Below are 25311 nucleotides of genomic sequence, written 5' to 3' on the forward strand. Positions count from 1 at the left end.
TATGCCACTCCACCAACTAGAGCTCAAGGTAATAACATTCCTTTCACTTCATAAAAAAATTTCTCCACGCATAATTATTCTCCCTTACAGAAACTTAAATGAACCAAAGTTAACTTCATTTCAACCCGTCCTTCCTTTAATATCCATACCTTATACAAAAATCTCCTACCCTACCCCCATTCCACCAATTAGACCTCAACGTAATAACATTTCTTTCTTTTTGATAAAAAATATCATAAATTGTTTTTGATCAATTTTTTTCCACCTCCCACACATCAAGGTCGGTGCAACAATTATTTTACTAAGAAACATCAACCCAAAAAAAGGTCTCTGCAATGGAACTTGACTTATCGTCCGCGACCTACAACGTCACCTCATTTGGGCAGAAGTCATTGCCAGTGAACACAGGGGACGCTATGTAATGATTCCGAGAATCAAAATGTCTTCCAGAGATACCGCCCTCCCCATTGACATTGCCAGAGTGCAGTTTCCAGTGAGATTGGCATACTGTCTAACTATAAACAAAGCACAAGGACAATCATTACAATACGTCGGTGTCTACCTTCCACAGCCTGTTTTTACTCATGGCCAGTTATACGTAGCGATGTCAAGAGCCAAATCTTTTGCAGGGATCAGAGTCATGCTACCACGAGGAAACAAAACAAAAAACATCGTTTACCCCGAAGTATTACAATAAATTCTAGACCTACTCACTCCTTCGTACACACTAAAACATACAGAAATTTATCTTTGCAGTACTAATTTCCTGTAGATACACGCATTGTTGTAAATATTTTAAAATGTACACAAACAATTTACCATGTAAAAAATTAAACAAAACTACCCTATCTTCTTCCCACAATTCATTACTTCTTCCCTTTATTAACATAATAATCTTCAAACACTTTATATCAAGAGCAAATAGACCCGTACCCCCCCCCCCCCAACAGACACAAAAAGAACAAAAACCTAACTCCCCCATTCCAATACAATACATTAAAACAGGAAGGCTTCCATTCTCTCAACTCTACACATTCCCCATTCTAACAAGCCCCACCCCACGAAATTCAACATGCAAGGGCAAAATCTATAAATCGAACTTCAATTCATCGCTTAAACCCCCCCCCCCCCCTGTATATACATATTTTGCCTACCAAAACAATCACGTCCCAAAATTCCTCCACCCCTGATGACACCCCCCTGTCCAAATATACCCTTAAAACTAAAGCATTTTCTATAACTACAACGTGCTCAACTATCAAATCAACAAGTACCAGTTATCTTCTTTGAAAAAATACCCTTACTTAAATCATAACTCCGTCGTATACAAATTTTTACTATTATAATTACTCGAAAATTTTGTTCAATTCTTCAACAGTATTTTTATTCTTTCTTTGCGCATTGTCCCATTTTCTTCACAAGAACAAATTCAATTGCTATTCTCTACGTTTATACATTCTCAAATCCTGCCTTCGAATTCGCCATTGCAAATTACGACACACAATATAAGAAACTTTAGCAAATAAACTAACAAATCTAACCCTCCCAACACGTAGTTACTCATAATTATTTTCTTCTATTCCCATCGAAAATACACCACCTTTCACTTTTAAACAGTTACCCCAATCTCCAAAATACTATTCAAAACACATCTTCAAAACCCAAAACTTAGACAATCAGCTAAACATTTCAAATCCCATATCATTAACAGCGTCCTCGAACTCCACGAACAACCCATTAATCTGCCACCAGAAACCGTAACCAAACACAATCAATTAACCCTTTCGCAGTAAAATATATTAGTTATCAATAAGAATATCTTGCGACATCATTATCAGTACAAAAACATCCCCTCCACGAATACCAAGCACATAAAGACCTCCCAACAATCGAATATCTTCTGCAGTTAATGCCAACATTAAAATTGATATTTCCCATCTCCATTAAACCCACCCTATCCCATAAGTGTATAAAAACGAACCCGAATCTTTAGCAACCCAACACTTCTCGCTCTGATAAACCACACAACCTATGGCCATGAATAAACAAAGGTGAGCATTAAATTTTTATTACGTTTAAAAACTCTTTCAATCTCGCAAATACTGGCAAAACGTACAATACAAACTTCCACATTCCTTTTTTATAAACGTTAATTTCACGACTGTTATCTTCTTAAGATTTATTTCGTGGCAGAAAATTTCCAAATTTCCTTATTCCCATATACGTCTCTCCACAGCTATTCCCCAACAATGACAAAATACTTCACCGTCGAACTTGGCAACAAATCAAAGGTAATTATCGTTACTTTCCTCCACTCCCTTAATCTTCTTTTGCAAACCATTTCACTCCCCCCTTCCAAAAGACTCCTGTAATCACCAATAAATTTTCACATTTGTTTCTGTTGTAGCAATTACAATGGATACCAGAATCCATTTCCAAAACAAAAATAAGAATCGCCAGATTCCTTCAAATAAGACGAAGCACCACATTCCACCTTACAGCACCCGATGGAAAATATCTACATAAAATAAGGTAACAACTTACTACCAACCCTATATTCATCATTGACTTTGTTCAATTACCAATATCTTTATGAATTCAACACTCCTTTTAATTTTGTATATTGTTAATTTTCTACTATAAAAACTCAATCCCACTCTTAAATTCCTTACACTATACTGTTGCACGTAATAATAAAATCTACAGCAAAATTTTGTCCTCTCTTTCAGACCCGAATCCATCGTCGTCGTCAGCATTACCAAGCAAAGACATTTAAAAGAGACAAAAACAAGAAGAAGACATGCAACAATCAAAGAGAACTCACAAAAAACTATAACCATAGTATTCAATTGATCCATCACTAAATTCGATCATAACCTTCACATAATTACCCTCCCCCTTTCCTTACAAATTTTGAACCATTTTCTATCTACCGAAACTTGCCGAGGTTTTCCTAACTAAATTTCAAAACGAACACCATCAAGCTCTCAAAAACCTTAATGGCTTCCAAATTGCTATTATTTCCCAACTAATTAACTTTCAGCAGTCCCAACTCTACCATAACCTAAACGATACTAGCCATGCATTGTTACCCTACTTGAAATTACTTTCTTACGAGCATGTTTATGAAATACATGGATATATTACAGAGTTTCCCCTTATATTTCCAAAACATTTACTTAATTTTACTTCACCTCTGCATAATAACTTTTACAATTCGCAACTTTAGAATTAGCTAAACGATAGTACCCATTAATTGTTGTTGTTTTTGTATTACGAAACATTCTGATAATTACGATGATGAAGAAGTAAATATTTGTCTCTCTGCAACAAATCTGCCATTGAACACAAGCTAACATCACGATAAGAATCCTCCTCCTCCTCCTCCCCGTTTTCTGCTCCCCGTTTTCTGCTCCCCGCCCTCTAGCGCCAGTGACAGTCGTGCGAGTAAAAATCGCGTAGGAGCGCGAATGTTTTTTGCACATTTTTTTGAGGGAGAATTTTGTGATGGCAGAGGGCGTGGTTCTCTCAGCCTCTGCGGGGGAGCACGTCACAGCCTCTTTTTGGTGGGAGCCTCTTGTGGGCGGCAGCCACGCCTCTGTTGGGGGCACGCCTCAGTGGGGGGCAGGTCGTGTTTGTTGGGGTTTTGTGCGAGGGGGGTTTTGTGTGTTGGGGATGAAAAATCGCGTAGGAGCGCGAGTGTTTTTTGCACATTTTTTTGATGGAGAATTTTGTGATGGCAGAGGAGGTATATTTGGCCATGAAATTTGTTGGTCCACAGCTGTGGACAAAAACAACAGCAGCAACTAAAGAACAACAGCCAAAACTAAACAAGGACATCAACAGCAACATTTTATCCAATCTGCAGTCTACGCTACTCCAAGAACTGCAAGAACGTGAAGAACAGCTATGGAAGAAAAACTTTCTTCGTTGGTGGAGATTTCGGGGAAAATAAATAAACGGCGACGACGGGAAAATGCCTGCAAAGATGAAAATAGAAGTTGGAGAGAAGCGTTAGCTGATTCATCTCAAGAAGCTAATTTTCAAAAAACTGCTGCAAATTTTTTTACTTCTTTGCAAACTCGCTCTAAATCCGTACCCACTAGTACCAAACCCGTTAGATGCGTTGAGAAGAAAAGGGTAGATACCTTTAAGCATGCGGAATCAGTTTCGTTTTGTAAAACAGGTGACTCAATAAATGATGACGAAATGGTCAGTGTCACTGAATCCCCTCCAATTTCACCTTTACAAAGTAGTGCAAGTGATGATGGAGACGATGAAGTAAGTTTCCCTGGCATACATCAGCACAACTCAATAAAACTATGTGCATCCCTTTTTTGTATTTGGTGAGCAGCTTTGTACTGGAGTTATCAGAAGGCAAGAGAGGGCTATGGTCCCTTGACTTTTAGTAAAATATCTTTGTTAATGGTTTGATAACCAAATTTTCCTACTCAAAACTTCATGGAAAAGACCAGGTGCAACTGGCTTCTAGTTGATTTACTGTGCTTTCCACATATATTTCAACACTTTTAGATTAACACCCAAATTTTACAATCCCAACTCTGGCTTTTTCCCAAGTCAGGGATATCTTGCCATGTATTTTAAGTTTTTTAGATAACTGTACAGGCGGTGTGTTGTACCACCACTATAGATCAAATACATAATGATTGTTTTCATTTTTAGAAATAACATTTTTCAAATAGTTTAAATTGTTAGATGAAAATCTAATGCTGTAAAAGCTCTATTAAGCCCCTCTCTCTTTTAAGCCCCCTCTCTATATTAAGCCCCTCTTCTTAAGCCCCTGATGTCAAACTGGGTTTTTTGAAATGCTTGTCAAAATTTGTTCATCACCATCATCATCATCAAAATTACATTAAATGACCCATTGCGGCCTCAGAAGATGTCCCAAGGGATATCAATTGATCCTGGTCAGGAAGATGAGGACAGTATTATAATATTGCATTAGGGCATTTTTATAACATTTTTTACATTGAAGTATTAATAAGCCTCCCTTTCTTATAAGCCCCCTTTCTTTTAAGCCTCCTTCTAGAACTGGAAAAATAAATAAGCCCCCTGGGGGCTTAATAGAGCTTTTATGGTATATGAAGAATTTTTCACAAATTCTGTTACTAGTTGATGCTTTGTATATAAAGCTTGCATGTGCTTCTATGAAATTTATTCATATGTTGTGACACTATTATGTTGTTATTTGCTGCATTGTAACTCTTTTGAAAGCAATGTAATGCCTTAAATTAGATGCAAACTCAAGAATGAGGAGACTTATAGGGATGGAAGTATAGGTATAAAACATTTACTGGCTATTTCTCAATTTGTAGGTGGTTATTTACTTATTCCAAGAACCCATTTTCAATACAAGTCTGTTTACCTTCTTCATTACTTCAAAATATTAGTAACAATTATTATCTTGTTAGTATGGGCTACTATTCAGAAAAGGGTAATCCATTCAACACAAGGCCAGCATGAGAATTTGTTCAATCAGCCACATTTAATTGTGAATCTTTCAATTGAGTTTTGGCAAGTTGACTTAACAAATGAGGCAGGTCCTGGTAAAGTTTTTATCAGGGTAATCTTGGTTTTAGGTAATCTTTAAACTTGATCCGGTTGTCAATTATGTCCATGAATTGGTGCAAAATGAAGGAATTTCACCAGCAAATGAAGATTACACAGCATTTTGCCTGTCTGATATTGATGAGAAACAAGGAAAACTGAAGGTAATATCCAGAGGTCATATTGTATAATGGGTGTGATTTTAGATAAATCCTTGATTTTATAGAACCCTCTCAACAACTTTCAGAAGGAACTGAGGCTACTTTCTGTGGAGTCAGTACTCTGGAATTTTCATGTCCTACAAATTGCATAATGCTTTTCAGATAAGTGGAACAGATGCGATTTACACTTTTATGCCATAATATATTATAGCATAAAAAATTAAGGAAAGGTCAATTATCAAAATAACCTCAGCTACCTCAAATCTCTAGTTAAATGGCTTCTTGTTGTAAAAGTCTTTATCTGTTATTTCAATCAAAGGTCTTGAAAGTTATTGAAATGGAAATTTTAAGAAATCTCAATCACAATTGGTTTCTACTATTTGGCATACTTTTGCTTATAACTACATTTGACAAAACTTTTAGAGGTTTGTGCAAACCTGCAATACTAAGAGGTTATGTATGGCATTTTATTTGACAGTTTGGCTAACATACTGGGTTCCTTAATATCTTGGGTACTTAAGAATACTGCATCTGTTGTTGTTGAATTGCAAATGCATTTCAAAAATGACGTCTTAATTTCCAAAAAGTCAAGAATGGCCTTTTAATTTTTTCCTTTTGTTTTATCTGGGTCTAGGTCAGGTCATTTGTGTTCGTTATTCGAAAGCCAGTTGAATTTACAGATGGTTGGCAATGGATTTATGCTTGTCAGTGCACGCACAATCAAATGGAGTTTCTCAGCTCTCTTTCCCAATCTGTCCCTTTAGAAGCTAGTGGTAAGCAAACAATGCGATTTCTTGAACACCTATTAAATTTCAAACCCGCAAACTTATTTGAGTTGGACCTTAAGTAGGACTTTGAGTTGGAAAAGTAAAATAAATGTCATCTGGCCTTGATGGGTATTTTCTCAAATAAAGGATTGGGAATCTTCGTTTTTGTTGTTATGCACAATATCGTACTCAATTTTGGGTTTCAATTTTTCTGGCATAAGTTTATTTAATAATTTTTCATTTACAATTGAAAAAAGTGAAGATGAATATTGTCCAAAGCCAAGTGATTTGATATATAAACATAATTGAGCAATTAAGAACAATACCATTCGAAAAAGAAATTTAAAGAACACGCCTTGAAAAAAGAGAGGATTTCTGGATAAAAAACTTAAAACCCTAACCCCACTTGGCCTTAACCAAATAATCAATCATCCTTCTCCAAACTTTGAAAAATAAATACCCCTTTTATACCCTGTTTTGTCATTCGTTCATTTTCATTTTGATTGTTTCATCCCCAGTCACACATCAAGTAATCAATAAACAACGTAAATCAAAATTCTGTAACATTTAGTTTGCCATGATTACGGACTATGGTCGAAACTTCTCGGCAGTCATCTCGCATATATTTTTACTAGCACCTACGTCTTACTTTTGTTCGATATATATATATTTCGAGTGTTGGAATTGGCTGAAGATTCTGCACAATCAGATGAAACCGGTAACAACAATGTGTTATTTTTGCGACTAAATCTATATTGCAAGTATATATATTATATATAGATTGCCTTGTGATTATATATTATATATAGATATATATATATATATGTATAGATACTCAATAAAAAACAACTTGGTTGACGTTTCGCTGTAAGCTTATTCAGAATGAAGCTATTTATACTTTTTAAAGAACATTAAGAGTTAGGAGCTATTGAATGCATAATTATTATCAAATTGTAATCGTAGTAGCAGCAAAAGATAAGGCATTGTGATATTTAAACCTAAAAGCTTCAGTAGAATTGCAAAGTTTCAAAACTCATTACTAGAATTGGAAACCAATATTCAATTTTCAACCATCTCACAACTACACTGCATTTCTTTAGATTTCACTTGCACGCACTGCATTCATTTGAACGCTGCTTCAAAGCTAATGATAGACTTTGATGTAAGAAACAACTTGGACCCGGAATCGTATGCAAACACCTCAGGTACGACTTCATGATAAGCTTTGATTATACACTACCGGCAGTTTGAAAGCTGTCAATACACATTTTTATGTAAGCACAGAAATCGTACATCTTTTAAAAGGGAGCAACCTTAGGCAGCCATTTATGGAGGATAACCTTTGCTGATATCATGGAACTCATTCACCATCTCGCAGCATCGCATCTAATCACATTTATATTTTGAAATTTGGTATATAATAATTCTCTGTTTGTTTTTATTGATATTGAATGTACAAACCAAAGCTAATGAATCTAATTTTTAAGCTATAGAGTAGTTTTGAAATTTTATATTCCTTTAGATGCTGTTTTCTGGGATTTTTGTGAAAACCCTGTATCCTGTTCCTCTCACCGAAATATTTTTTTGCATAATGTTGCCGGCTGTAAAGACACACGATGAGCCTTTACCAGTCTTTTAACTGACAGTTTCCAGAATAAAACATTTTTCTGCTTTTAAGGTTTTGTTTTCAAATTTAACTTCAGTGAAAGGAGCTGTTATCTGCTTTGAGATAAGCTTTCAATTAAATCCAAAATAATTTATACGTTTTTCCAGAAGCTCGTCCCAAAGCTGAATGTCCAGTTTATCCAATTCTTGCTAACAAAGAAGCTGTCGTTGTTTGGGACCAAGAAAGGAATGACTTTGGAGCAGTTGCTGTCGTTCGAGATCATCTCTCCTGCTTGAACTGTCCAAATTCAACTGGAATGCGGACACATTCGGATTCTGAAGAGCCTTGAGTCTTCAATCTTTCTTCCAGAGAATGCATCGAGACTGCTAAAATCTTTGGAAGATGAATATCCTACAGAAGAGGCAAATAATGGAAAAGCACTCTCGTATCAAGCAATTCCGTTTTGTTATAGTCCGCTAAACAGCCTCGCTGGAAAAGAAATCATGATTATGCAGCGTTCCCAAGACAAATTAATTTTAAAACCAACGTTGCCCACTGGGATCCGTTGCAAATCTTGTGGCAGTTACTGGTCTACGGAAGATCCTGTCAAAGAAAACTGGCTATTTCAAAGTGTTGTGCCCGTATTTATGGACATTGGCATTGTTTCAGCTGAAGGTAATAATTGTTTTTATCCAATGCTCAACTTTGCAAACTTCATTGTATTTGACACATAGTATCCTATGAACGAATTTTTACTACGTTCAACAGTGATAAACAACGATTTCAAACCTTTCCTTCGTTTGCTAGTTCTCTAAACATAGCAATAAATGCCAAGATTTGACGGAAAACCATTGATTTAGCAGTATTTTCTTTTTTAGTGTACAGAGTACATTGTACAAACGACGCTTGCCTATGGAACTTCCAGTACGATGGACTTGAGGATGGGCTTCTCAATATGGGGACGTATATGGTCAGCCATAAACTGTTGAGGCGTTTTATGATAAGCTTCCTTCATGGTCGGAAGTAAAGAAATGTTAAGACGATACACAATTTCATGAAATTGCCACAACCAGCTATCGTCTGGTGACATGCATAATAATAATAATAATAATATAGTTGCTTTTAAGATTCATTCTTTCATTGGAACAGCAAGATAATATCAATATACCAATTGAGATGTTATGTTTAATTGACAACACTTCCGTTTTGGTTGTATCAAGGTAGAATAAAGAAAATTTCGTCTTGGTTGTTTATCTATAGGGACCAGCATTCGAGGTGCTTTTTACTACTAAGTTCTTGTTATTCCATAATAGTTACAATCTGCTCTTATCAAATTTAGCTTCTCTATAGAAGACCTAGAAGTTTTCTTCAATTTGACAACTTTGCTAAATTTCTCCTCTTAAAAATTTTTTCGGTTTTCCCAAATGGTTTTCTTAATTTTTTTAAAATCTTAGGATGCCTATCTACGTTTTCCACACGATTTACGTACGGGAAAAACGCGACGAAGGTCTTTCATGTGAGATTAGCACGTTCTCATATAACAAATTTAAAGATGCGTGGTACAGTTACCTGGAATTGCTGGACATTGATATCGACCAAGGGTTTGGCTGCGAAATTTGTAAAAACGCCCCAGACATTGTTTTAATGGATGCAACATCCCTTTCTTTTCGGAAAGAACTAACGCATTGGCGCTCATTTCTTGTCGAAGTTGAGCAAACAAAGGAGCCGGTGATACCTAGATATTCGTATGTTGAAGTTGTTCAAATTCCTTATTCAAATTTTTAAACTGAAGTGGTTTTAAACCTGACGAGCAATCTTTGGCTAGCAAAGTTCATTAGCATCAAATAATAATAAGTCTAACAAATTTTAAGCATGAGAAACCTTCTTCAAATATCCTCCATTTAGACTATATTTAACTAATATGATTTTATTTTGTATCAATATAGGACTTTATAAATAATATTGAAATTCATGTTTAAAAATTTGCAATACTTCATGTTCTCTAATAAATCATCCATCTTTTCTCAGAAAATTCGAAAACAGAATAATGGTAAGCAATAACACTTGTCGTTCTCTTTTGCTTCGCTACGTCGACAACAGAAGAAGGAAAAGCAAGCGCCTAAATATGGATGAGTATGACGAAATGTTGGAAATGTTGGAAGATTTGCATCCTTCGATTTTTTTATTAATAAAGTACCTTGAGCATTCATGCACAGACATGGATCACGATTATTGGGAAAGTGCAGTCAAAGGTCATAGATCGCAGCCATACTGTTGCCCGAAAGCATGGGCCCCCTTCGTTGAAGCACTTGCTGTCGCCACTCCTGTTGCCGGTATTATACATCAGGACTCAGAGTTACAGAATGGCTTGGGTAATTTTGTATCGGAAGGAGGGATTGTTGATAGAAAGGTACTGGATATCATGAAAAGGAAATTTCCAGTATTGTATGACCTTGTCACATCGCTGCAAGATTTCAAATGCCCAGAGCCACTTTTAAGCGTTCTCCAGCTGATGGTTGAGAAATCCAGGAACCCGTTCTTGAGGCAGCCCAAAAATCAAGCTGAAAGCTTACGTGTGTCAAGAGAAAAAAACGAAGCATCGTCCAGTATTGCACATTGGCCTGACCTGCCACAGAAGCGACACCGTGGACGCTACCAAATAGATCAAAACCGGGTTTCGAAAAAGCAAAACGTTTGCACCAAGATCAGTCGCGGCCACCCGAGTTTATTGCCAGGGGTATTCACTTTGTTTTGCAATCATGGTATGTTATGGATGTTCATTTTTCTTTTTATTCCATCCATCGTATAAATTACGAAAATATATTAGCACAAGATCATACATCACTAAAAGGATACCTCCGAGAGCAAAATAATGTGTCTACCATTCAGCAAAAACAAAGAAGACGCCTTGAAATTTTCCAAGGGTGCATTCCCCCAAGTTGGGGCACACAGAACTGATGGGGCACGCAGACGCAGACAACCCCGAATGCGGACTATGGTTAGGGTGTCCGGGGCATGCCACATCCTTCCTCCCCCTCCAACACGAGGAAGTTTTGAATTTCATGGAATCTTCTTTGACTCTGCTGGCCTTCAGAGACAATTTGGTTGTTAAATTGCTTCATCCTAGATTAATCCGTCTGTTATCTCAAGTCACTTCCACGAATTGCAGCCCATATCTGTCCGGTTCATTTTGTAACAGCTTTTTTAATTCAATGCAAGTCTCATCAACAGAAGATAAGAACAAAAATACTTTTTTGAAATAATTTCTCTAGCAATGATACGACATTTGTTATCTTTCAATAGAAATATGTTACGGATTTGAAGTCATGACAACAAGTGAATCACCAGAAGTTCCATTCAATGTGTTATTCACCCACTTTGAGAAAGGTGCGGTACAAATTCTTAATTGAAGTCTATACAGCGTACATATTTTCAAATTGTAATTTTGTTAAAATTCCTATTTTGTCTAAATTCAAATTTTTAATACTTTTTTGAAGCATGAACAAGCTAAATAATTAAATTTGCTCCACTTCAGTATTCTCTTTTTAATTTCTGTATTTATCTAAGTATGCCTAAAGATTTAAAATCTTCTTCTTTTCACATAGCGCCAAAAGTTGTGATTTATGACAACGCTTGCAATTTGCACGAATATTGCTTGAATCGACAGCCTTCATTTTTCCAAGAGACAAGGTTTCTTGTCGATAGGCTTCATTGGAAAAACCATTCAGGTAAATATTTCTTGCTGAAGATAGCCTTAAAAGTTTTTACATTTAATCCGGAATATGTTTATATCCGAAATATGTCTAGTCCTGAATATGTTTATCTATTAGCAGGTAAAACATGTTTCAAAATGAATAAAAAAAAACTACACTTCTTTATTTTAGGGTGCAGCGAAGGGTACAACATGGACAGGTACCTAGACTTGAAAGGTATCAATAGTCAGGTAAATGAGCAAAATAATTCTTGCCTGAAACGCATCAAACCTTCTTTGTCGTACATGACGCAAAAAAATTTTATGCGTCATGCTGCGTTCTTCATCTGGAATCGCAACAAGATAACACGGGAAAGAACATCAAAGGATGTGATGTAAACATTTGACACCTGCTGCTGTCAACCAATCACGAACTATGATTCATCATTATGAACAAAAGTAAAACCTTGATTCAATATCCTGCCGACTTTCAATTCCATAAAAAGGAAACCCACATTTTTTGTACCCTTCCACAGGAAGCAAAAAACGCACGGCTTTTAGGTTCTGTAGTGCAATAGTGACACGGGTCCCCTTTTTCTCAAAGGTAGAGAAATGTCTACAGCCAAATTCCTTTTCGCAATTTCGAACTAAAACTCGATTTTTAGTAAAATATCTTTTCCTGTGGACACCCACATTTTTTGTACCCTTCCACAGGAAGCAAAAAACGCACGGCTTTTAGGTTCTGTAGTGCAATAGTGACACGGGTCCCCTTTTTCTCAAAGGTAGAGAAATGTCTACAGCCAAATTCCTTTTCGCAATTTCGAACTAAAACTCGATTTTTAGTAAAATATCTTTTCCTGTGGACACCCACATTTTTTGTACCCTTCCACAGGAAGCCAAAAACACACGGCTTTTAGGTTCTGTAGTGCAATAGTGACACGGGTCCCCTTTTTCTCAAAGGTAGAGAAATGTCTACAGCCAAATTCCTTTTCGCAATTTCGAACTAAAACTCGATTTTTAGTAAAATATCTTTTCCTGTGGACACCCACATTTTTTGTACCCTTCCACAGGAAGCAAAAACGCACGACTTTTAGGTTCTGTAGTGCAATAGTGACACGGGTCCCCTTTTTCTCAAAGGTAGAGAAATGTCTACAGCCAAATTCCTTTTCGCGATTTCGAACTAAAACTTGATTTTTAGTAAAATATCTTTTCCTGTGGACACCCACATTTTTTGTACCCTTCCACAGGAAGCAAAAAACGCACGGATTTTAGGTTCTGTAGTGCAATAGTGACACGGGTCCCCTTTTTCTCAAAGGTAGAGAAATGTCTACAGCCAAATTCTTTTTCGCAATTTCGAACTAAAACTCGATTTTTAGTAAAATATCTTTTCCTGTGGACACCCACATTTTTTGTACCCTTCCACAGGAAGCAAAAACGCACGACTTTTAGGTTCTGTAGTGCAATAGTGACACGGGTCCCCTTTTTCTCAAAGGTAGAGAAATGTCTACAGCCAAATTCCTTTTCGCAATTTCGAACTAAAACTCGATTTTTAGTAAAATATCTTTTCCTGTGGACACCCACATTTTTTGTTCCCTTCCACAGGAAGCAAAAAACGCACGGCTTTTAGGTTCTGTAGTGCAATAATGACACAGGAAAAAAATATCCATTTGTACAAAACGATGAAAACGGATTATTTTTGATTAAATTTTTGTTCACATTTTAAAATGATTTTCTGATATCGCAAATGTCTCTTAATATTTGTTTCCTTCCTTGTTCACCAATATTAAAGGAATCAGCGATTTCCAAATAGACTTCCATCTTGTATTCCTGGTAGAAAAGAGATAATAGCATTACAGAAAAGTTTTTTTTAGTGTTCGAATCATATTTTATCAAAGTGCGAAATTATTTACTCAATAGTATCATAACTGTACAATTCCTCAGTATTGTTTGCAATGAGCTCTTTTCGATATTTATTAGGCTAGAGGTTTACTTGAAGCTTTACAACTACCATTCTACATAGTTGCTGCCTTCTAATGTAGCATAAATTTTGCCGATTTTTAACATAATTTATTGGTGCAGTAAGAGAATACTCACTCCTTTCATTAACTTTTCGATGTAATATAGCATATAAATGCCACAGTCGTACGGCTGATGCTGCAAAGGTACCTAATAGAATATGGATTGCAAAATATAAATGACTTCGTAAGCTGATATTAATTTTACATATTTGTTTGTAACTTAAATTCATAAAAATACTATTTGCATGCTTGGTGATTCCTGTACAGTCGACTCTATTTACTCTGCACTAGAGTAATTCGATCTTTTGCTAATTCTAACTAATAGTCAAATTGTCACGTCCCTTCAAAATCTATATAAATAACCTCTATTTTTCGAACTTGTCGTTTTTTGACCAACTTTGCCTTGGTTCCCTGAGGTAAATAGTCTTTCTTATTCGAACACTCTACTAATTTTAAGAAATAAGTTTGGGGTTGGGATATAGACAATAGCATTATGCAATAGGAATATGAGATGAAATGAATAATTACAAGTCTTGGCCTGCCTACTTTTGTGTCCCCTATACAGACAGTTGAAATAACACAGAGTCGACGGTAAGTATGAAAAATTGGAAACTATATAGAGGCGTCACCTTTGAACTAACCCTTCGAAAGGGCATTTTAGAGCTCCGTTCCTTGTCCAATTTGGAAACATAGCTCTTGAATCTTTCCCCCTGGCCTTCATGCAGTGCAGCAGGATCCAATGAATCCAGGACACAGTACCTTTTATACAAAAAAAATTGTTGGGATTGAGCTCAAAATTGCTAATGTGGACATAATATTTCTGTTTAAGTGTCATCAAAAGTTTCTATCTCAAATAAAAGGCATTAAAGAAAGGGAAAAATGCAATTTCTGATTGAACATCTTATATTCTCGCGAAGATAACAGAATTTATAATACTTACCACCTTGCCGTCAAAGAGAACACAAAAACAGTCCAATGCCAACGATCTCTGAAAAAATATTTGCAGTTTTACATAGATTTGTTTATTACAAGGAACATTCAAAGCAACATTCTCAATTAATATCTGTTCATTGAGAAAGTGCTATACGCTAAATAAGGTTTATTGAAAGTGCTATGCGCTAGAGATGTAACCGCACAAGTTGTAACATTAGAATAAGTATCAATGGCGTTTAATACAAGATGTGTGTTCCCAATATTATACTTCCAACAGACTTTCTAAACACATACTGAAACAAAAAAATGTATGCAAAATTGTACCTTATAACACAAGGAAAGATGACGAGATCATATTCTAGAACATTGTCTCTCGGAAAGACGGTTTTGGGCTGCTGCAGAGCACTGTTGTTGTGCAGTATTTTGAAAGATGCCTCAGTAGTCGAAACAAAGACTTTCGAGTCCATAGTAATAGAATTCTTAAGTAACCTGCAAAATTTGATAGGCTAAAAATTCTGCCAAATTGTTTTATCAAAAAAATGATGACAACAACAAAAATCATTCATACCAACATGAAATAGTAATCACCTCACGCGAAAATTAACAAGGGATGTTGAAATGCCAAACGAATGCAGACAGAAAAGGTCAAACATCGACAAGATAACAACAGCATCATTGTTTCTTGGTTTTGACGTACCACTACCCATTCTAGAACACTAAAGTTAGAAAGACAAGGAAAAAACTTCATTAGAATAATTGTCGTTACATGGAAAAAACAGCACCTGTTAGCATAAAATATCACATACAGAAGCTATTGGCATATCAGTTGAAATTAAGTCTAATTGTAGACGGGTTTAAGTATTGATTTAAATTTTACCACGAGAGCAAATGATTGTAAACAAGCTTCCCAATTTTAACCAGCTTACACGAGCTCGTTTGTTAAAGCAGCAATTTTTCATTGTCAATATTGTAAGGATATATGGGTCGTAGAAATTGCTAAGTGCATTATCAAAAGTCTACTTGAAAAAGTAAATATGTTGCTAAAATCCAACTTCAGTAATGAAATACTAATTGCTAAACTTAGAGGTATAGGAAAGAGCGAAGAGGGAACCTGCCTAGCTATTTCAGGAAAATGGTATCGTATTGTATTGATGTCCCTCTCTATCTGCTCTTTTGCCAGCAGGCTCAGGCAACAAACAAATTCCCCTCGTTTCTTCCCAAGACCGCTGCAAGCTGAATGATATCTGAGCCCACAATTCCTGCAGCTCACCCATTCTTGGCGCTCTTTCCCGACAGCAATACAGCCAAGTCTTTTCAATGCTGCACACATGTTCTCTTGGCTTGCAGCAGGAAGCTCAAATGCCATCTTCCTCTTCCCTATAATTTTCGATGGACATATATTTCACACCGTTATCTACAATTAAATGTCACGCAAACAAATTTTAAATCCCTGGGAAAATAAAATGAAATGTTTCTAACTATTCTCTGGAATATTATACCCTATATTTCAATTATACCTCTTGCTTATATCTTATTCTTTAAATGTAAAGGAAAGCCTGACATAAACTACTAATCTTTACCTGATTTCTGAATCAGCGGAACGTAGTGATTTGGGAAGGATGAGCCTGCTGTCGACACGAACATGAGATTGACCGGGTTGAGTAGGTCTCGACACGCACAAAGACACGGAGCCATCAATCCGTGATAAAATGGATGGTTGCAATAGAGATTTATCCCGCGAGACAATGCTGTTGCAAGATAACGTACTTGAAGAAGACCTAAATGATAAACACTGGCATAGACGCAAAGACTAGAATGGTTTTTTGAAGAAGAATCAAACATTATTCCATTAAGGGTTTGCTATGGATGGAGCACAAGGACAAGAGCTGTACTCTATCGCGAATAAGGTTATAATGATAGGGGGAATTCCGCAAACACCATGCATAAGATAAACTGTAGGAGATTTAATGTTGATTTCTCAATTGATAACAATTTTTTGCAGAGTCAAATCTACAAAAATAGCAGGGACCAATGGTTCTCTAATTGTGCTACCAAAGCAAAATCATATAAATTCATAATGGTAATCTTCTTACCTGCATAGGCACCCTTTTTAGATAGCTCTCTAATCTCGCTTATGACAGCAAACCTGATAATGTCGGTCACACTGGTACCTTTCATGACAGGTCTTTTTTCGAAAACTTCCTGCGTTGACATTACATACAGCATCTCGTAAGCACAATCTTTTGTGATGTAACGAGACCTGTACTAAATATAAAAAAGCGTAGGCCATGAAATCAGCGAATTTCCAAATATTTTGGTATTATGAAACCTGCCAAACAACAGAATGATAAAACCTGCCAAACAACAGAATGACAAAACCTGCCAAGCAAGTATCAACAATGAAATGAGAAGAAAGCAAAGGTGAATACATATATTGAAAGACGCTTAAGAATCAGACTCCCAGATTCTATTTATTTAATCTTGCATATTTAATCGCAAAGATGCCAAAAGATAGTGCAACATTTCATTGCAAAACTTCTACACGAAAAACAACATACAAACAGATTTCCAAACTAAGCAGCAAAGACTGTACCTCTTCTATATAATGATCTACGTGACCAATGGCACCAGCTATGGACAAAAGCCTCAAAATTGGTGTAACTGCCTCTGTGCCAAACAGCAACTTTCCCACAGAATTAAAAAGGCAGTCTCCATTACCTGTTGCCGAAACAGGAATCATACCCTTAGGGTACTCCATACTATTTGCACATCTAAACAGGAAGAGGGTACTTAATTTACTCAGATTTACTTTGCATACATTGGAAACAAGCATTATGTTTGCAAAGGCTTTATATAAACAGGATCTTCCAAAAAATGGTTATCAGTTTTTAAAATTCATTTGTACTTTTATGATAAAAGTCAAATTAGACTTCAAATTAGAGAAGAATAAGAGAACACAAGGTAAAACGTAGTAACCACTGGTAATTTTCGTTGCAAAGGGCCCCAGACTGGTCTCTGTTTTCTGCGCATTTGCAATTATTTTGTGGTGGCCATTTTCTGGCATTGAAAATTCTTTTCAACAAAAGACTTAATTTTAGAGTTCAGCTATACTTCTCATGTGACAAAAAAACAGTGTGTTGTGTGGTTGGTGAATATATGTTTTTTCAAGTTAGAACATTAAAAATTTCTTTGTTGCTCTAAGCTAAGTAGATCACTTCTTTCCATAATACTACGAAGTTTGTTGAACAGCTTTATCAATAAGGTACCGACAAATGGACGGTGATTTACAAACCTCTTATCAATTGTAGCGACTTCTCTGGGCAAAGTTCTCAAAGTGAATTCTTCCTGGTGACCAGATAAGATAACTTTGCAACGCCCAAGAAATCCATCATCAATTTTTGAAGTCCGTTCAAGAAACGCATTCCAACTAAACTTCGAAAGCTGAGCAAGGTCTGCAAGGTACTGTGATGCCTGAAATGCCTAGAAGTATAATCCATTGTATAAGGATTAAATGCGCGAAACTCTATTCTCTTTAGTTTATTGTATGCCTTTAAAGAGAAAGTGAATCTGAGCTACTTAATAATTTTCAAAAGACAGTTTAAAATTAAAATTGTGTGCTTACAAGCTGATTGATCTGATTTCGTGGCATTGCATTCGGCGAAAACTTTGCTTTGCTCGATTCACATCTCAGATTGTCGAAGACCTTTAGATTGAATGGATAGTACCGATCAAGAACAAAGATGCACAGAAAACAAAAAGTTTAGAAAAGGCACAATCAAATAAAAGCTTTCAGATTTTGCCTTATATGCCAATAGAAATTTACCTTATCTTTAGCTAAAAAAGAGCCGCCTGTTTCGGACTTTGGAGTCACCTGTCTGGGTCTTTTCTCCTGTAAATACAAAGACTGGTTAAAATTGTACCTCTACTGGTATAAGACGTATATGCATGCCATCTTGTAACGATTCTAATGAAAAAAGTTTGTTGCATTTGATCTAAGATTCAAAGTGAAAAACGTGTAACAGGTCTGCTGTGCAAAATATGAAAGATAAAATAATACCTTTGCTGAGGTTGAAGCCGATTCTTTAGTTCCACGATTTTCTTGACAAGCAGCCTAATAAGCAGAGCAATGCAAACATTTTAAAATTTCAATTTTTTACAATTATCACAGTAGCTAAAGCTTTTTAGAATGTATAACTGTGTGCACGTATTAAAGCTACTGTGCAACTTTTTCTCTTCTAGCAAACAATTATTTGTGTCAAAATCTGATGCATACAAAACGATGAATGTTTTGAAACATATTCATGAAAAAATCAAGCTCACTGATAGTGACCAAGCTTAGAAAATGATACATTGATAATGAAGGCCGAGATACAGGAGGCCGGTGGGACCTTACCCCACCCCCCCCCCCCCAAAAAAAAAAATTTATAGAAACTGGGGTATAAGAGAATTATTTTTATTAAGTATTTTGAAAATTAGATAAATACTGTACACACACACTCAGGCTCAATTTTTACCCTCTCTTCTAGCAGACCCTCTACACCTGATAGTTTCTATGTTAAAGTTTATAATTAAAAGTTCTATTTGAAATTACAGCTCTGTTTTTAATTATTGGTTGATGATTTTTTTGGCTTATTCACAATTTTTAACTAGCACTATACTATCATGAATGTAGAATATAACTGTAATATAGTGAACTCCCATTCAGTGACAAAGAAGCATCTTACAGGGAACAGAGAAAATGTCTCATGGGACAAAGGAATTAATGGAAGAATGTTTTCTATTAAGTGAGTGATTGTGACGAATTCAGAATAAACCAAGGCAACCTATTTGCACAGTGCTGAATAGGTCTTAAAAACCTTCAGGCAATTAATTTTCGCGAATATGTTTTTGCTCATTTCATGGGAGTTTAGTTTCGCGGATAATACTGGCCAAAAACCTATAAGCATGAAAACAAATAATAAGGCAGAAATGGATGCTTTTAGAAAGAATTCTTGTTCAAATTATTCAAATTTCGCCCTATATGCCAATAGAAATTTACCTTATCTTTAGCTAAAAAAGAGCCGCCTGTTTCGGTCTTTGGAGTCACCTGTCTGGGTCTTTTCTCCTGTAAATACAAAGACTGGTTAAAATTGTACCTCTACTGGTATAAGACGTATATGCATGCCATCTTGTAACGATTCTAATGAAAAAAGTTTGTTGCATTTGATCTAAGATTCAAAGTGAAAAACGTGTAACAGGTCTGCTGTGCAAAATATGAAAGATAAAATAATACCTTTGCTGAGGTTGAAGCCGATTCTTCAGTTCCACGATTTTCTTGACAAGCAGCCTAATAAGCAGAGCAATGCAAACATTTTAAAATTTCAATTTTTTACAATTATCACAGTAGCTAAAGCTTTTTAGAATGTATAACTGTGTGCACGTATTAAAGCTACTGTGCAACTTTTTCTCTTCTAGCAAACAATTATTTGTGTCAAAATCTGATGCATACAAAACGATGAATGTTTTGAAACATATTCATGAAAAAATCAAGCTCACTGATAGTGACCAAGCTTAGAAAATGATACATTGATAATGAAGGCCGAGATACAGGAGGCCGGTGGGACCTTACAGCACCCCCCCCCCCCCCCCCAAAAAAAATTTTTATAGAAACTGGGGTATAAGAGAATTATTTTTATTAAGTATTTTGAAAATTAGATAAATACTGTACACACACACTCAGGCTCAATTTTTACCCTCTCTTCTAGCAGACCCTCTACACCTGATAGTTTCTACGTTAAAGTTTATAATTAAAAGTTCTATTTGAAATTACAGCTCTGTTTTTAATTATTGGTTGATGATTTTTTTGGCTTATTCACCATTTTTAACTAGCACTATACTATCATGAATGTAGAATATAACTGTAATATAGTGAACTCCCATTCAGTGACAAAGAAGCATCTTACAGGGAACAGAGAAAATGTCTCATGGGACAAAGGAATTAATGGAAGAATGTTTTCTATTAAGTGAGTGATTGTGACGAATTCAGAATAAACCAAGGCAACCTATTTGCACAGTGCTGAATAGGTCTTAAAAACCTTCAGGCAATTAATTTTCGCGAATATGTTTTTGCTCATTTCATGGGAGTTTAGTTTCGCGGATAATACTGGCCAAAAACCTATAAGCATGAAAACAAATAAAAGGCAGAAATGGATGCTTTTAGAAAGAATTCTTGTTCAAATTATTCAAATTTCGCCCTATATGCCAATAGAAATTTACCTTATCTTTAGCTAAAAAAGAGCCGCCTGTTTCAGTCTTTGGAGTCACCTGTCTGGGTCTTTTCTCCTGTAAATACAAAGACTGGTTAAAATTGTACCTCTACTGGTATAAGACGTATATGCATGCCATCTTGTAACGATTCTAATGAAAGAAGTTTGTTGCATTTGATCTAAGATTCAAAGTGAAAAACATGTAACAGGTCTGCTGTGCAGAATATGAAAGATAAAATAATACCTTTGCTGAGGTTGAAGCCGATTCTTCAGTTCCACGATTTTCTTGACAAGCAACCTAATAAGCAGAGCAATGCAAAAAATATTCTATCAAGTCATTTTAAGTCTTTTAGCAGTTATCATGATTTATGGGGGTGTTTAATCAATTTATGGACGTGCATAATCAATTTACAAATAAAATTCATTCTTACCGGTTCTGGCAAATCTTTTTCCGTGTTTTTCAATCTGAAACGTTTAATGACAATTACGTTTTATGTTTTCTCTTTTGTATAATAACGCAAATACATTATTAAAAGTGCAAGCTCGCTTGAGATTTTTGGGAAGACCAACGGTATTAAAAAGGTTGCTTTTCATTCATGCCTAATAATCGAAAAACTAGAGCACGTTTTGAAACAAACAGTTAATTGCCTTACACGTTAATTAAATCATTCCTTGCTGCTTCACCAAGGCGGAGCATCTGGTCCCAGGAAAGCATCGGTCTATCTGAAAAGAAACCCATATATAGATGAAAGCCATAGCCAGGTAAGAAAGATTAAGAAAGATTCATCATAAAATATGCAGAGAGTTTAAATTCAAAGCACACATTTATTACCAGAGTCTTATTTTTTAAAGACTTCTTGTGACCGTAAACTTTCTGAAGAAAATTTCCTGTGAAAAGGGTTTAGAAGTTGTGGTTTAAAAACCTCAATAATAAAACAGAATTATGTTGTTGAAGACAAGAAGAAGTCATAAACAAAAATTAAAATTTCAGATTTTCGCAGAATTTATTGCCATATTTATAATCATGGTCGCAGAGAATCGTTTTAATCATTTTACTTTTGCTACGTTTGATTAATTACATTCCAACAATGGAATTCATTACTTTTTAGGCCCCTGGGGCAATTTGCCCCCTTGTCACCCCTCTCAGTGGCCCTGCTTATAATGAACATTATTATCAAAACTCTTTAAAAGGGTAGGCAAGCTAATGAGAAATATTTTCATTCGTGCATAAATGAGTAAGCTATAAAATGGCAATTCCTGCATCTTGATGAATGAAGCGATTTTATGAAAGATTGATTCCAAAAACTTCAATTATTTACAAAAAAGATTTATTTGTAGTCTTGTGAATGAGCTGCGAGCAGGAAAATCTCGCAAAAATACATATGATACCGGAGGTTGGTTCTTTCTGTATAGCACTTTCTTCATAGCCTGCATTTGAAAAATATCTCAAACGCTCCTAACAGTAGGGGTTGTAATGACAAAGCAATAATGACCTAATTTGCCACTTTTTGCACAGGAAGCTGATCCCCTGGAGCTCCCCCAGCACATTATTACTATTCTAAACATAGTTTGGATCTTTGTCAATGTAATTTATTGCGAGCATTTATTTTAATTGCTCCCAAACTGCCTAAATTCTTGCAAAGTGTACAAAAACCGTTCAAATATTTATCCGTGGTTGAAAATTTCTTGTGAGAAAAATGTTTCAACTGTGATTGCCACACGGTTCCAATGTTCACACGGTCACGGAAAAAATAACTTTCTGCCTATTACAAAATTTTGTTTATGCAGAGAGCTTTAATTCAAAGCATACCTATCATGAAATTTTGTTGCATACTTATTCAGAAAGGTTGCTTCTGCCGACATAAAATAAATTACGCATTTGCAAACGTGAAAACCTTTCCAAGGGAAGCTTTTAACAAAGTGTAGAAATGAAGCTTACAAAAGGAAGTGGAAGGTAAAGGACTATTAATTTTATCTTATGTAAGGCAAGATAACTGGCATTTGATAACCAGAAACATGGAACTAGAAAGAGCTACGAGCCGTAATAAAATAAATAACTTACCATCCGTAGCATCTCTACTTTGAATATTGGGAGATGAAAATGGAATGTTCTTTGGCCACCAGTTTGGCTTATTTATTTTCTCATTAAATTTGCCCCAGAAATTGTTAATCTTTTTACCGCCAGTGGTATAGTTAACAATAAACATTCTTAGGTCATCCCTAAGCACCTCAGAAACACCTTTCTCTGCAAAAGAATTTCTTAGTTTGTGAAACACCGACCAATTATTCTCCCTTAACAACTTAATCGGTTGATTTTTAAAAATGACATCAAGCAAATCATCTTTTACTTTGACAATACTTGGGAAGGTATATCCATTGCAATTTTGTTTCAAAGAAGCACGTGCAAGGTAGCCTAGTTTATCGTGCTTCTTATTTCAGGGCCTTTAAAAATATGTATTTCTTAGAAAGTTATTCTTCTTGTTTCCTTCATCAACCACAGGTTATAGTTCACACAAAACAATCAAGATGCACGACATTAATCATTAAACTCTACATTTCTTTTGGTAGCTAAACTAAGCTTAAGCAGTGAAGAGATGCTGTCTAGAAAAATAGCAACCAGTTGCTCATACTAATGAATCAGGCAGTTCGAAGTAAAAAGGTATGACACACAAATATCGATAATTCCACATATCAGGTGAAAATGATTTGGAAGTCAACCCTAGACAAAAGATGCAAAAAACCAACACAATTTATCTTTATTACTATATGATGAATTCATGCTGTACAAATACACTCTCTTTAGTTTTTAGCAATAGCAGGCATTGAAGGCACACAATGCTCTCCCCCAAGATTTTGCATCAGATAAGTAAATAACTTTTTCAGAAAGTGCCCTTATAATCCTTTTTCCTCTGAAACACAAAGTTTAAGTAGACTGCAGGAACAATGCAGGGGTCAAGTATTTTCCTTGGAATGATCCCATTCTTGAAAACTAACTTTTTTCAGCTGTGTATCACATTTCCATTAAGTGCCTTTCTAGTAAAAAAGTGCCCTCAAAGTGCCAATATCCCCCCCACAAGTTTAAGATGCTTCCTGAGTGCAGTGCAGGAATTGGCAATAAGGTTGCACTAGACATTGCAACATTACATTACACTGAAACTGTCTAGCCCTCACTAACAGACAGCTATAAAGTGATTGCAGAAATTAATTATATAAAATGATAAGCAATTTAGCATATGTAGGAAGATTAGCTTACCAATCAGCGTTTTAAGCATGTCTTGTTCAACATATTTATGTCCCTTGGACTGTTGAGGCTCCGAAAAGTCTATGCTTTCTTGCATAGCAGTATTCAGCACTGTTCTCACTTCTTCTGAACTTTCAAATGCTTTAGCTAAATGTTGATTTCCTGTTTGAAATTAGTTGTTGATACAGATTTTAAGTTTATGATTTTCAGTTTGCTCTTGCTACACAATTTCCATTTTTGCACATTCCTATTTTTGCATTACACTTGAGAAAGAAACAGTTAAGGGAAAATCACCAATTGCTTGGTCAGAAATTCACATCACAGGTCTGAAGTATGGCAAGGGCAATGTAAAAGTACACTTTTCTCGAAGGATTTACAATCAAAAGAAAAAGACTTTATTGCTAAGAAAATTGCTTGTCAGTAACAAAAAACAAGAAATAATCACTAAGATTGTAAATATTTCATGAAATTGAACTTTCAAGATACCCAAGAGGGACAAAACCTACCCACAAATTTGATTTCATTTCTTTTTTTGTAGATAAGAAGTGCTGGAAATATTTTCAAGCTTCTTCTTAGCCGGAGAACCTTTTGAGTAAAAATTTAATTGGAAAAATTTGATGTTGTTCATCACAAATATCACTAATCAAAACTTGACACGATCTGTATTCTTTTTTAATTGAACATTGTCTTGAACAAGTCAGGGAAGTTAAGAAACAACATGTATCTTTGTAATATGATTTAATCAATTAAATAACCTGCTCTCCAAATACATTAAACAAAATTAAGCATCTAAAAACTACATGTTGTTACATATTAATTACTATAATATAACAAACTTGACAAACATAATTAGCAATAACTATATTGACAAACTAATAAATCAGAAAATTACTTTATAAATAAAGTCCACAATTCCTCAAATCAATTTTTTGCTACAATGACATTGCCTAATCTCTTTTTGGGGGTGTTTTGTTTATTGACATCTATCAGGATTTGCATTTCATTACCTTTAAAACTCTGAGACTGAGTGAAACAAAAAGTGTCTGTGATTCCAGACAGAAGAGATGCTAAAAGATTAGAT

At 35.5% G+C, this 25311-nt stretch overlaps 5 protein-coding genes and 1 long non-coding RNA gene across 22 annotated transcripts in view; 3 read left to right on the forward strand and 3 right to left on the reverse strand.

Annotated features, from left to right (window-relative positions):
• LOC135683795 (HMG domain-containing protein 3) overlaps nucleotides 1-25311 on the reverse strand; it is a 180089-nt gene that overhangs the window by 95312 nt on the left and 59466 nt on the right. The window lies entirely within an intron of this gene.
• LOC148960012 (uncharacterized) lies at nucleotides 2198-2853 on the forward strand. The gene is made up of 3 exons (XR_016143861.1): nucleotides 2198-2291; nucleotides 2408-2532; nucleotides 2730-2853. It is a non-coding gene; the product is annotated as an uncharacterized LOC148960012 (long non-coding RNA).
• Nucleotides 4124-8451, forward strand: LOC135690946 (uncharacterized). Its single transcript, XM_089109169.1, has 5 exons — nucleotides 4124-4252; nucleotides 5601-5732; nucleotides 6364-6502; nucleotides 7597-7701; nucleotides 8270-8451. The coding sequence occupies exons 1-5, from the start codon at nucleotides 4199-4201 to the stop codon at nucleotides 8449-8451; spliced, it is 612 nt and encodes a 203-aa protein (XP_088965295.1). The 5' UTR covers nucleotides 4124-4198.
• LOC135690945 (uncharacterized) lies at nucleotides 9558-12192 on the forward strand. Of its 2 annotated transcripts, XM_089109138.1 has the most exons (5): nucleotides 9558-9847; nucleotides 10131-10864; nucleotides 11406-11489; nucleotides 11708-11830; nucleotides 11987-12192. In XM_089109138.1, the coding sequence occupies exons 1-5, from the start codon at nucleotides 9558-9560 to the stop codon at nucleotides 12190-12192; spliced, it is 1437 nt and encodes a 478-aa protein (XP_088965264.1). The 2 variants fall into 2 exon arrangements, with proteins under 2 accessions (XP_088965264.1, XP_088965263.1); XM_089109137.1 differs by having other exon boundaries at nucleotides 11708-12192.
• LOC148960013 (uncharacterized) lies at nucleotides 13480-15211 on the reverse strand. The gene is made up of 5 exons (XM_089109173.1): nucleotides 15069-15211; nucleotides 14752-14799; nucleotides 14441-14570; nucleotides 13888-13959; nucleotides 13480-13620 (listed from the first exon to the last, which is right to left on the reverse strand). The coding sequence occupies exons 1-5, from the start codon at nucleotides 15209-15211 to the stop codon at nucleotides 13513-13515; spliced, it is 501 nt and encodes a 166-aa protein (XP_088965299.1). The 3' UTR covers nucleotides 13480-13512.
• On the reverse strand, nucleotides 15112-24345 carry LOC148960014 (uncharacterized). Its single transcript, XM_089109134.1, has 18 exons — nucleotides 24243-24345; nucleotides 23052-23234; nucleotides 21643-21712; nucleotides 21421-21454; nucleotides 21234-21287; nucleotides 21000-21065; nucleotides 20017-20070; nucleotides 19783-19848; nucleotides 18802-18855; nucleotides 18568-18633; nucleotides 18367-18447; nucleotides 18037-18224; nucleotides 17338-17515; nucleotides 16838-17009; nucleotides 16325-16522; nucleotides 15860-16121; nucleotides 15333-15460; nucleotides 15112-15233 (listed from the first exon to the last, which is right to left on the reverse strand). Exons 1-17 carry the CDS (start codon nucleotides 24325-24327, stop codon nucleotides 15334-15336), a joined length of 1938 nt encoding a protein of 645 aa, XP_088965260.1. The 5' UTR covers nucleotides 24328-24345; the 3' UTR covers nucleotides 15112-15233; nucleotide 15333.

This window comes from Rhopilema esculentum, chromosome 7 (assembly GCF_057945365.1).
Source record: "Rhopilema esculentum isolate cy_ngs chromosome 7, ASM5794536v1, whole genome shotgun sequence".
Classification (NCBI taxonomy): domain Eukaryota; kingdom Metazoa; phylum Cnidaria; class Scyphozoa; order Rhizostomeae; family Rhizostomatidae; genus Rhopilema; species Rhopilema esculentum.

Excerpts from the sequence above, each read along its gene's own strand:
- LOC148960014 (XM_089109134.1), bottom strand. The coding sequence starts at position 24,327 with ATGCAAGAAAGCATAGACTTTTCGGAGCCTCAACAGTCCAAGGGACAT. Across the intron at positions 17,516-18,036 it reads GTCGCTACAATTGATAAGAG|ATGTGCAAATAGTATGGAGT; the intron begins GTTTGTAAATCA and ends CTTCCTGTTTAG. Across the intron at positions 17,010-17,337 it reads TAGATCATTATATAGAAGAG|TACAGGTCTCGTTACATCAC; the intron begins GTACAGTCTTTG and ends TTTTATATTTAG.
- LOC148960013 (XM_089109173.1), bottom strand. The coding sequence starts at position 15,211 with ATGGACTCGAAAGTCTTTGTTTCGACTACTGAGGCATCTTTCAAAATA. Across the intron at positions 14,800-15,068 it reads ATCTTTCCTTGTGTTATAAG|AGATCGTTGGCATTGGACTG; the intron begins GTACAATTTTGC and ends ATATTTTTTCAG. Across the intron at positions 13,960-14,440 it reads TTCGAAGGGTTAGTTCAAAG|GTACCTTTGCAGCATCAGCC; the intron begins GTGACGCCTCTA and ends ATATTCTATTAG.
- LOC135690946 (XM_089109169.1), top strand. The coding sequence starts at position 4,199 with ATGATGACGAAATGGTCAGTGTCACTGAATCCCCTCCAATTTCACCTT. Across the intron at positions 4,253-5,600 it reads TCCAATTTCACCTTTACAAA|GTAATCTTTAAACTTGATCC; the intron begins GTAGTGCAAGTG and ends TCTTGGTTTTAG. Across the intron at positions 6,503-7,596 it reads TGTCCCTTTAGAAGCTAGTG|ATTTCACTTGCACGCACTGC; the intron begins GTAAGCAAACAA and ends GCATTTCTTTAG.
- LOC135690945 (XM_089109137.1), top strand. The coding sequence starts at position 9,558 with ATGCCTATCTACGTTTTCCACACGATTTACGTACGGGAAAAACGCGAC. Across the intron at positions 9,848-10,130 it reads CCGGTGATACCTAGATATTC|AAAATTCGAAAACAGAATAA; the intron begins GTATGTTGAAGT and ends ATCTTTTCTCAG. Across the intron at positions 10,865-11,405 it reads CACTTTGTTTTGCAATCATG|AAATATGTTACGGATTTGAA; the intron begins GTATGTTATGGA and ends ATCTTTCAATAG.